The sequence below is a fragment of the Scyliorhinus canicula genome, chromosome 15 (genome assembly GCF_902713615.1).
Source record: "Scyliorhinus canicula chromosome 15, sScyCan1.1, whole genome shotgun sequence".
Lineage (NCBI taxonomy): Eukaryota > Metazoa > Chordata > Chondrichthyes > Carcharhiniformes > Scyliorhinidae > Scyliorhinus > Scyliorhinus canicula.
Genome location: NC_052160.1, coordinates 32988327 through 33000010, shown reverse-complemented (window position 1 = coordinate 33000010; position 11684 = coordinate 32988327). Strand labels below are relative to the sequence as shown.

Genomic DNA, 11684 nt, shown 5'->3' with positions numbered 1-11684 from the left:
GTGCCTCAAGCCAAGCCCTACACTTAAGCTTCCTGTCCTGGCAAATATCACTCCTCCACATCTCTAGCAACAATCAACAAAATGATAGAAAAGGTTTGTAATGCCCCCCATCTGCCACTTCACTCTGATCTATTCATTCAACCCAAGGTGCCACACCCATCAAGAAGCCCTCCCACACAGAACTTCAACTCAAATCCCACTTGGACAGATGAATGGGAATAATTGGACATGGCAAACAAGTATCTGGTCTCCAACCCATCCTAACAGCTGCCCGATTTCAACCTTCCAAGGAGTGGCCCATCCTCAACAGGTTCCGGACAAGCCCCTGCTTGGCCTACCTTCACAGATGGAGCATCAGTGACAGCCCCCCGCAAGTGCCTGTGGGAGAGAGAACTATGAACACCACATCATAGAGAATGTCCAATCCACAGACTCAGCAGAAGTCTATCCACACAACACAACATGACTGGGAGAAACTGCTTGGCTTAGGGACTTTGCATTCACTAATAAATGGATAAATTTAAACATTTATGCAAATATTAACTTTGTCCAACATATCGCTTTACAAATTGCACCAAGAGGCCAGTGAGTGGGCTTATTTATTTAATTCCTCCAAACACTTGCAGGAATTTCTGCTTATCAACTACCTGACCAAACTTAATTGTGAAATAGAAAACCTCAGTGCTATTGTACTGTTTGAACTGTAGAATAATTTCATTTACTGCATCCCCCGTGTCTCCAAGGGGCATGACATCTTTAACAGGGACATAAAAATCATTCCTCCTTCCCCAAAAGGTTAGATGTGAAACCTTCAGAATGGTGCCAGAGTCATTTAGATACAACATCCCTATGAAATGTCTTAGATAGTAACTCATGGAATAAAGCATAGCTATAGCAAAACCTGATAATCCAGTGATATAGCTAAGTACAGCATATTGCAGCTGCTCCTGCAGGTAAAAATAATAAACTGTGGGTAGCAGGGCTACAGTTATGCCAGTCTGAAGTACTTTTAGCTGAGAAATAGCTCTCAAGAATCTGATTCCTTGAAACCTGTATATCGTTGTGAAATGTTCATGATCCGGAAATTTAGCCTTTGGCTGTAACCGGTGTTCCTGGGATTCAACAGGCATGTGCCGCTGTTGAATCTGTCCTCCTGCTTGAAGATGCCTTTCATGTGCCTTATGATGGCGCTTCGCGGCTTGAAGATACACCACAGTACAAGTCTTGAACCAACCAAATATAACTGCCCTTTTTTGGATACTTGAGGCACAAATAGATAACAAAGATTTTGACTTGCAAGTTGTTTGACAAAAGCGGAGTGTGTTCTGAAAAACCATGACCTAAACAACACAAAAAAAAAATTAGTCCGTAAAAGTTAAGCCTTTAGCGTGGAATTCAAAACTCTCCTTTACAACAAATATCAATGAACTGTTGCTTAAATAAATCACATCCAAGAACTGGGATATTATATAACAATGATAATTAAGCAACAATTAAGGGAATTGAGGTTGACAACAAAATCTAAACGGAACGTAATTATGGATGGTTGTAAAATTGTCAATGATACAAACAAGTTTCAATATTTGTCCAAATAAAGTTACCAATATTTGAGATTTGGATCAGTGTATGGCTTTTCTTTTGGTACCCCAGATTCAGAAGTATGTATTATTCACACAAAATATGTATATTTTATTAATAATTCAGCACATTTGATATCACCTATGGATAATAGGATGAGCATAGGGTGACTGTACCTTCCCGTTTTCGAGTGTTTATATAAAAACAAATGGCTGGTCACTGTCATTAACTGAAACATTAACTGTCTTTCTCTCCACAGATGTTGCAATACAAGTATTTCCAGCATTTTCTGCTTTTATTTCAGATCTCCAGCATCTGCAACATACTGCTTTTCAATGTTATTTATTTGGCTAGCCTAGTTAAGTACCTCAACAGTGGTACATCGCCAGGATGTTGATGATTGCACATGTAGACTACAACTACAAAACCTACGTCAACGAATAGTAACCTTCAGATAAAGGTACTGTGTTTCCTGTTCACAAACCTAGTCCCCGGACAACCAAATTTTAAAATGTTGTATGTTGAATCATGTACAGTATAAACTTATGTAATATTAGTCTTAGATAATGGTGTCTGTTAACCGTCTAAACAAATTAATCCATTACAAACATTCAAATCATTTCTATTATTACTTTTAACTATAACACAGATGGAAAGCGTAAATTCTGTTGTCACGGCTATGATGCTGACTGATTACCGTAGGACTGAATATATGTAAGATTCAGCGTAAAGTGAAAACTCCTTTAAAACAAGCAGCTTTCAAAGAAATGTCCATATTTACGACCAACTAGAAACAGCTGTATTATGTCCAGTATTCTTGTAAGTATTTTCCGTTTCAAATCGAGACAGGACATCTATAGAAGAATACTAAACTGAAGCTGCACTGATATTATGTCCTTGTTGAAATTCTGTTACTTGTTTCTTGCAAAGTTGCGTGAACACAGATTTGGCAGGAAAGATTGTGGATATGAAAAACTGACATTATTGAACAATGTTATTGTATTACAGTATTTTAAACAGTATCATATCTGTAGTATTTATATTTGCATTTTGTGCATATTTGCGGGCAGCACTAGTGGCTAGCACGGTCACTTCACAGCTCCAGGGTCCCAGGTCCAATTCCCCGCTGGGTAACTGCCCATGAGGAGTCTGCATGTAATTATGGATGATTGTAAAATTACGTAAATTGTCAATGATTCAAACAACTTTGCGTGGGTTTCCTCCTGGTGCTCCGGTTTCCTTCCACAGTCCAAAGACGTGCAGGTTAGGTGGATTGGCCATGCTAAATTGCCCTTTGTGTCCAAAACGGTTAGGAGGGGTTATTGGGTTACGGAATAGGGTGTAAGTGAGGGCTTAAGTGGGTCAGTGCAGACTCGATGGGCCGAACGGCCTCCTTCTGCACTGTATGTTCTATATGCAACCGACAACATCCTGGTGGCTACCGTTGACCAGATACTTTACTAGACGAGCCATAGAAATAATCTTAAAAAGCAGTTTACAGCGTACACTGGAAAACTGAAATAAAAAACAGAAAATGCTGGAAATACTCAGCAGGTTCTGTGGAAAGAAACACTATTTAACATTTCAGGTCCGTATCATTCCATTTGTTTTTATATAGATATGGTCACTACAAGAGGTATAGGCTGAGAATTCTGTGGGTAGAATAACTCACCGCCTGACTCCCCAAAGCCTGTCCATCATCTACAAGGCACAACTGAGGAGAGGTGGATTATTCTGCACTTGTGGATATGTCTAGCTCCAACAACACCCAAGGATCCATAGAAGAATCTGTAGTGTAGAACAAGGCCATTTGGCCCATCAAGTCTGCTCCCACCATCTGAAAGAGTCCTCTACTTAGGCCCACTCCCCTCATCCTATCCCCATAATCCCACATATTGATCATGGCCAATGCACCTACCTGCACATATTTGGACTTAAGCTTGACACGGCCCAGGGCAAAGCACCCAACTTAACTGCCACCCCATTCACCATCTTAAATAATTGTTTACTCCCTCCATCATTGGCACAGTAAAACATCTTACAACACCAGGTTAAAGTCCAACACGTTTGTTTCAAATCACTAGCTTTCAGAGTACTGCTCCTTCACCTGTGGAAGGAACAGTGCTCCGAAAACTAGTGATTTGAAACAAACCTATCGGACTTTAACGTGGTGTTGTAAGTCTTCTTACTGTGCTCACCCCAGTCCAATGCCAGCATCGCCACATTATCATTAGCAGTTAGCAACCCCCACACAGTCATGACTTGGAACTACATTGCCACTCCTTCACTCTTACTGGATTAAAAACTGAAAGCTTTCAACCTGGTTGCATCTACACCTGATAGGACTGCCGTGGTTCACCACCACCTTTCCAAGGATGATAAATATTGTTCTTGCCAATAGCTCACAGCCCATGAAAGAAAATAAAGCTGTTGATTATAGGCTGTTAAAACATTGTGCTTCAGTGCACTACACAACCTACGTTTTCCATCCGAACCACTTTGCTGTGTGTTCACCCTGCACATCCCAGATTCATTTCAGTAAAAATTGGTACCCAATCCAGGCAGTATCCAAGCCGGGGGGGGGGGGGGGGGGAAGTGTCCATGGTCAGTAAATTGCATTATGTTTGGTAATGACCGAGCAGTGCCCGAATACGCTGAGTATATTCGACTTTGTAATCCCTCCCTCCTTAGTGCAATGACACGGGAGAAGACTGGCCACGGGTTCCATTCCAGGCTGAGGGCAGCCAGGCCTTGAAGAGGGAAAGAGAGGCACCTACCGGGCCCGGGAACAGCCGCCTGCTTCCAGCAGCACCCAGGCGAAGCCAAGACATGGCGCGTACGTCAAACCGAAGTTACCCAGGCAAGCGGGCAGGTATTTGCCGAGCAGCTCACTTATCTACCGGCCATGAGCTTCCTCAGTTGAGCCAGCAGGGTCAGTAAAGGAGGGGCCTCCAGGACTGTGCATTCTGGGAGTTGTAGTCGGTTGCCCCGGTAATACCCTAGCCCGTGGCCAATCCCCGTCCGAGACTACACTTCCCAGGGGGCCAGCTCGATGGCGCATGCGCACTGGAAGCTCTTCCTGGAGCCGTTGGCAAGCCAGAAGCAAAATGGCCACGAAAGAGAGAGAGTTAGGTGGTGGGGGGATCCTGTGTCTCTTTGATGTGGACGGCACCCTCACTGAAGCCCGGCAGGTACGTCTCTGCTCATCAGGCTGGACAGGGAGAAGGGCAATTCCCGGGCCTACAGCCACTGGTCCCGGACGGGAAGAGGACTCCTCAGTATGATATTGCGAATGGATGGAGAGCTGGGGACCTGTCTGTGAATGGGGAGAGGTCCCGGGATTGTTTATGAATGGGGAGTGGATCACAGGTGATCTGTTTGTGAATTGGGCGGGAGGGGGGAAAGAGATCCCAGGGACCGGTGTGTGGACGGGGAGATCCCAGGGACCGGCTCAGGATCTCATTACACAGTGACACCTCTTGGTTGATTCATTTTCTAAAGAAAACCACCGGTATCACCAAATAAATAAACCAATAGACATTCCTTGCTTTTAGAGGCACAATAATCAAGAATTAAACCATAACCAAAGCTAGAATGTAATTCCCAGCAACATCCACTATACTTTCCAGTGCATGCTTTGACGCCTTTTTGGTTTGTTAAAAGATTCCTTGGAAACCTTGTTCCAGCGTGTCTGTCATTGATAGATACACGTCTAGTAAGCGGATGTGTATTTAGTTTGGAAATTGTGGCCTTTTTTTATAATGCCGGCATCTTCCACTGATTTACACCCTGCTGTGTTTCCCTTCCCCCAATGTTGCACTTTAGAAAATTACTCCGGACATGGCGGAATTTACACAACGGTTAAGGAAAAAGGTGAAAGTTGGAGTTGTGGGCGGTTCTGATTTCGTTAAAATTAAAGAGCAGCTGGGAGACGAGGGTGAGTCATTCCTTCTGAACAGGGGACGGTGCCCAGCTTCATACCTCATCGACTGTCCCCAGTTTACACGTTCGGTCTCGTGCACATGTAAAGGCGATTGCTGTAAAACGTGTCTGTAACAAGCCCTGTACGTCTGTGATGTATTTCCGATTTTAAAAGTAAATTTCAACTTAATCAGCCCCATGGAAAACTGAAAGTTTGTTTCTGATTGGTTACCTATACTGCCTTCTTTTGAAATCAGAACAGTAAAGACGACGTGGCACTTCCGGCATCTGAGTTTACAAAACACCAATGGGTAAATAGACAGGACCTAAGGGAGGTTCAGTCCACGAACGTTTGAAAATTATTCGCAGAAACATGGTGATAGCCTCACGCTGCATTTATTATTCAGTCTGTTTCCAATTGGGCCTTAACTGCAATTCTCCTGCCTTCAGTGAGTTTTGCAGTATAGAAAAAGGCCCTTCAGCCCATCGTGCCTGTGCTGGCCATCAAACACCTGTCTATTATAGCACTTAGTCTGTAGCCTTGTATGCTATAGCATTTCAAGTGTATATCTAAATGTTTAAATGTGGTGAGGGCTCCTGCCTCGTAACAACCACAGCCTCTCGTGACAGCTGAACACTCCAGCCTAGGCAACATCCTGGTGAATCTCCTCTGCACCCTCTCTAATGCAATCACATCCTTCTTATAGTGTGATGATCAGAGCTGCACACAGTACTTTAGTTCTGGCCCAATGGTTATTTTCTACAGTTCCATCATAATCTCCCTGCTCTTGTATTCTATGTAAGAAGTCTTACAACACCATGTTAGAGTCCAACAGTTTTTTTTTCGAATCACTAGCTTTCGGAGCACAGCTCCTTCCTCAAGTGAATGTCCAACGTCGGAATCTCCACACCTTAGTATTCTACGTCTCGGCTAATAAAGACAAGTATCCCATATGCCTTCTTGCCATCTTATATGTTTTGTTCTATATTGTGTTTATTGTTTGGGGACTAAGACCATTCCCACTAGTTATTTCTTTCACCTAATATTCCTCATCTCCACCCAAACCTTTTCTCAATCCTGATCTCCTGAAGCAAGGTCATCACCAACTATTGCACCAATTCCATTTTTGATTAACAGTGGGTGAATGTCATAAACCCCTCGATATTCAGGACCAAATCCTTGTCATCCTGCAGTCATGTCTCTATAATGGTCAGCAGATCATATTTATTTACTTCAAGGGCAGCATGGTGGCACAGTGGCTTAGCCCTGCTGCCTCACGGCGCTGAGGTCCCAGGTTCGATCCTGGCTCTGGGTCACTGTCAGTGTGGTGTTTGCACATTCTCCCCGTGTTTGCATGGGTTTCGCCCCCACAACCCAAAGATGTGCAGGCTTGGTGGATTGGCCACACTAAATTGCCCCTTAATTGGAAAAAATTAATTGGGTACGCTAAATTTAAAGTATATATATTTATTTACTTCAATGTGTGCTATCAAATCATTTACTTTGTTATGAATATTATGTGCATTCAGATGCAGAGCCATTAGTATTGTCTTTGTAACATCTATTCTTATTGTTGGTACATTCTTAGATTTTTTTTCTCTCTGTTTTCTACCTGCCATTCTGACTCTCACTTCCCATATTACTATTTCTTTCCTTACCTTGTCTCGACTCTTTGACGTACCACATCTTTCCAAATTTAATCTTTTGCCCCCACTTATTTATTTTAAAAACCTCTACATCCCTAGTTATAAGGTTCACGAGAGCACTGTCCCAACAGGGTTCAAGTTTAGACCACCCCACCGGTAAAGCCCTACTTTCCCAAGTAGTGTTGCCTGTGTCCAACAAACTGGAATCCATTTTTCCCACAAAAGTCTTTGAATCATGTATCCATCTCGCTAATTGTCTGTGCAAATTTGCATCCAACTCAGGTAATAATTCAGTGATTATAACCTTTGAGCTTTTGCTTCTTAAGTTAATGCCAAGTTCCTCACACCTTATATGCAGAATGTCTTCCCGAGTTCGACCTGTGTCGTTGGTATCTGTGTGGACCATGACAACTGGATCCTCTCCCTTTCCTGCCCCTGAGTATATGGTGCCGAATCCTGGCACCAGGCTGGCAACACAACTGGCTGGACTCCTGCTTTTTGCTGCTGAGGACAGTATCAATCCGCTTCACTGTACTGTCACCTACGATAAGTACATTCCTTCTTGCTCCTCTGCTTGAATGGCTTTCTGTACCACAGTGCAATGATCAGTTTGCCCAACCACCCTGCAGCCCCCGTTCTCATCCAAACAAGTTGAGAGAACCTCAAACCTACTGGACACTCTGCCTTCTGGGTTCCCTTCTTTACTCACAGTCACACTCTCCTGACCGCTAACCAAATCAGAAGAACCAATCCAAAGTGGTGTGACTGTCTCCCGATACAAAGCATTCAGGTAACTTTCCCCCTCCTTGATGTGTCACAATGTCTGCAGCTCAGTTTCCCGCTGAATGACTCTGAACTGAAGATCCTTGAGATGCAAACACTTACTTCAGATGTGTTTACCCAGGAGCTCCCACATGCCGCAGCCTTGTCACCGCCTGTCCTGCTGTCCTTAATGTATTTTAATTAATATTTAACCATATTGTGTATTTATTTATGTTGCTTTTTATGTATTTTATTAACTTTGCCATCAATCTGCATACTATTTTAAACCTTAGGACTGGAATAGACCATGACCACTTACCATATACCCACCTAACAGCTCCTTTCCCTGTAATAGAGTAAGAACCAATTCCAACTGTATAATATCTCTGAAGTTATGTGTGTTATCAGAATTTACCTCCTAGGTCAGAATGAAAATAAGATTATAAAAAAATAGGAGCAGAAGTACCATTTGGCCCTCAAGCCCTACTCTGCCGTTAGATCAGATCTGAATATGACCTTAATTTCACTTCCCTACCTGTCCCCACTTACCTTTAAAAATCCGACTGATCCAGCAGTGAATATATTCCACTGCTCTCTGCGATTCCACCTATTTTCTGTCTTAAATGGGAGGCTCTTTATTTTTAAGATGAGCCTTCTAGTGTTCTGTAAGAGCATTTTGCGCTCATTTGAAATATTAACTTTGGGTAAGCTTAAAACATGGTCAGGATATTCGCACACCATCCACCACCCCAAGTCATGTGAGATATCCTTTTCCAGACGCTTTGTACCTCTTTGTTGTGGAGTTCAGTGGGGGAGAAGTTTGTCTGGGTGCTGCAATTTTAGCCCATTAATGTTAGCTCACTGAACCCCAATAATACAGATACTGTAGATCTCAAAAACAACACTAATTCAAAGGTACACAACTACAGTCTACTAAATAATACTGACTCAGTATTATATCTTTGGTTGATAAGTGTCAGAATCAGTGTTTGGGGTACCATTGGTTGTTAAGGAGGCAAAATATTGATTCATTGGCCGTGGTTTTAAACAGCAATATTGAGACCAGGCAATCCTATTCCCACCCAGTTAAAATGTAAAGTTGAGGATAAAGGAGAAATGAGGAGGAGGCTCGAGCTGTGGGATTCCCTACACCTGAACAAGCAGGAGCTGTTGTCCGCGCAGGTCAGTGAGTCTTTCAGCACTCCTTGTAGGCCAGGAAGTACACCTCCATGTCCCTCAAGAAAGACTCTGGCCAACTGGACACCTTCCACTTCACCCCACAATTGTGACTCTTCTCGATTGCCAGGAAGCTGTCCCAAGAATATTGCAGGCACTTCCTCCTGACTGTCAGTTGGCTGGAGTGGAGGAAAATATTTGAATGAGGTTCTGCTGTTACAGTCAGGAGTGAAGGGGGTGGGGGGGTGGGGGGGGGGGGGGGGGGGGCGTTCAGCGATGATATCTCTTAAAACTGAATCGTTAGCATGAGTAGTTTTACATAAGTTGTTTTATTAAGGATTGAGATGAATTATAGGACTGAGTAATCAATATTAACCATTAAACATGTATTTTTAGGACATAGCAGTAATAAGTACTCAAATGGGATTTAGGATAGCTCACTTGACCAAAGGGCATTACTTCTGACATCTTGTCTTTCTGTTGTTCTATTTCTCACAGTCAGCAAGCTGCTGGGATTGCAAGCAGCTGTCAGGATGATGATCAATCATGCGCTGCTTGCGACTCTATTGGGTGAAGTTTAAACGCTGCTTGCAATTCTATTGGATAAGTTTAAAAGAAGCAGCTTCAGGGATTGGACCACGTTCAACTGGGATGGGCTATTGATTTTTCAACGTTGTATAATTACTGTGTTCGACTCTTTGTTCGGTAGAACAAGTCTCGGCTGATATCCAGTCTGTTCTCTGTGTACACATAACAAGCTTGATTAAATATTGTCCAGGTTGTGGTGTTTTTGTTTCTCTCTGTACTGAGCTGAGCCACAGGGAATAACCCAGCGTGGAAGAACTCAATACACAGGTCTTGGAACCGCTCCTACAAGGAGGATCTCAACATCTCGAGTCTTTCCAGTTTCTTTGACTGTTTTTGGTTTCCTCCCCAAAAACATTGGGGTCAATTTTCCATCTGAAGAGGGAATCAGAGCCCAAGTACAATTGATTCTCTTTCACCATTACCAAAGCAACACATTCATGTAAAGCCAAAACAGATGGTAAATTTATCTTTCAAGAAGATTTTGTTCACAAAATTTAGACTGAGTAGTAGATTCTTAACAAATCAGTTCTCTCCTAATCTGTCAGACGTGGCAGGAGCAACAGTAGCCTTACTGTGTCTGATACCACCATGGCAAATGGGCCAGCTAGTTGGTGTTGAGTAGGAATGGCAATCGGACTTCAGAGAAAGCAATATAAATTGTGAAATTGAAATCTGACAATCTGAATGTAACCTTTTAAATGATGGTATAAACATCACAACTGACCATTTTTGTCAACCAAGAAAGGTCATTAAGAATTTGAGTGCAACATTAACCGGAAAGCCAAAAGGCTTTTTGGCAAATCAAGCCTGCTTATTCAGGAAGCTGTAAACTAAACTTAGTGCATGGATCTGCCAGTGAGAACTGCGAAGAGCTGCTCAGTTTTCTTTTTGATTGAAACCATAAGGGGATATTAAGTTGTTCCTCTGTCACTAAATGAAAAAACTAACAACAGTACCCTCTTTTTAAGGAACTGGCAGGACTAATGGGGAACTTAAACAAAACAAAGGACACTTAGAATCGTATTTGTACTATCCACCAAGCCTCCTCAGTGGCAGTGGTGGTGGTAGGTGTGCTCCTCCACGACTATCCTGACATGGACAAAATGTAGAAGAGAGAGGCAGGTTGACAGAGAAACCTCCTCCACAAGTCAATTCTGGACTTATAGATGGCCATCTTTGCCAGGCCCTACCCAGTTTATGCTCCTGACTCTCTGTGAGACATTTATATTTCCATAAATGTACACACGATCAATGAACTTTTCAATGTAGAATTAATCTATTGTTAGCCAGTTTAGTGGTGCAATTGGCCTTTGCGTATCTGGACTAAGGAAGAGGGATTACGGATCAGTTAACTATCAGATTACTTACCGGTGGCCACTGCATCCAAGTGTCTACGTGTGACTTTGTACAATTCACCTGATCTCCATACATCTTTGTAAACCACTAACTTTACCAGGCTTAGTTATATTACATGAGGAGTGATCTACTTTGCTATAGAATGTTATAAAATCTGGAATAACACAACATATTTAGTGGCTGTTGTTTTATTTCTTGTATTTCAGCTTTAAATCACTGGTGTGTAGGTAGTTTGTTGTTCAGAATTGGACCAGTAAATAAAGCAAGCCATATTAATTAAATAGCTGGACTATAGATTTATGCTATTATGGCTTCAGGAAAATAACCATTTTGGTTGCACCTGATTCTAACACGTCTGCTTTATTTTCCTTTCCAGTTATTTCAAGCTTTGATTATGTGTTTGCTGAAAATGGCTTAGTTGCATATAAAGCTGGCAAGTTTTTGGCTAAACAGGTGAGTTTTTAGAAAAGAAAATTGAGCTGCATGAATTGAAAGGGAAACATGCCTTTTTAATGTACTCTGTTATCCCTCTGGGAATATGTATTTTTTTGATCTATTGATCTGGCCTACTCCCACCTTCCTCTCTCAAAGCGAGGGGGAAAGCGGGACTGGTTTTATCTGTCACACTGCCGCAACACTAGAAAGCGTGAGTAAGA

At 42.5% G+C, this 11684-nt stretch overlaps 2 protein-coding genes across 4 annotated transcripts in view; one reads left to right on the top strand and one right to left on the bottom strand.

Moving 5' to 3' along the window:
- Window positions 1-582: 582 nt before the first annotated feature.
- Window positions 583-4526, bottom strand: tmem186 (transmembrane protein 186). 2 transcript variants are annotated; one of them, XM_038819629.1, is made up of 2 exons: window positions 4059-4125; window positions 583-1340 (listed from the first exon to the last, which is right to left on the bottom strand). In XM_038819629.1, the coding sequence occupies exons 1-2, from the start codon at window positions 4065-4067 to the stop codon at window positions 600-602; spliced, it is 750 nt and encodes a 249-aa protein (XP_038675557.1). In that variant the 5' UTR covers window positions 4068-4125; the 3' UTR covers window positions 583-599. The 2 variants fall into 2 exon arrangements, with proteins under 2 accessions (XP_038675557.1, XP_038675556.1); XM_038819628.1 differs by lacking the exon at window positions 4059-4125 and adding an exon at window positions 4356-4526 and having other exon boundaries at window positions 587-1340.
- Window positions 4304-11684, top strand: part of pmm2 (phosphomannomutase 2) — a 29489-nt gene continuing 22108 nt past the window's right edge. The window contains exons 1-3 of one of the 2 annotated variants that reach the window (XM_038819632.1): window positions 4304-4450; window positions 5404-5515; window positions 11405-11481. In XM_038819632.1, coding sequence (XP_038675560.1) covers window positions 5419-5515; window positions 11405-11481 — 174 coding nt within the window. In that variant the 5' untranslated portion in view covers window positions 4304-4450; window positions 5404-5418. Of the gene's footprint in view, window positions 4451-4653; window positions 4770-5403; window positions 5516-11404; window positions 11482-11684 lie in introns of those variants that run through there. The other variant, XM_038819631.1, reaches the window with a different exon arrangement.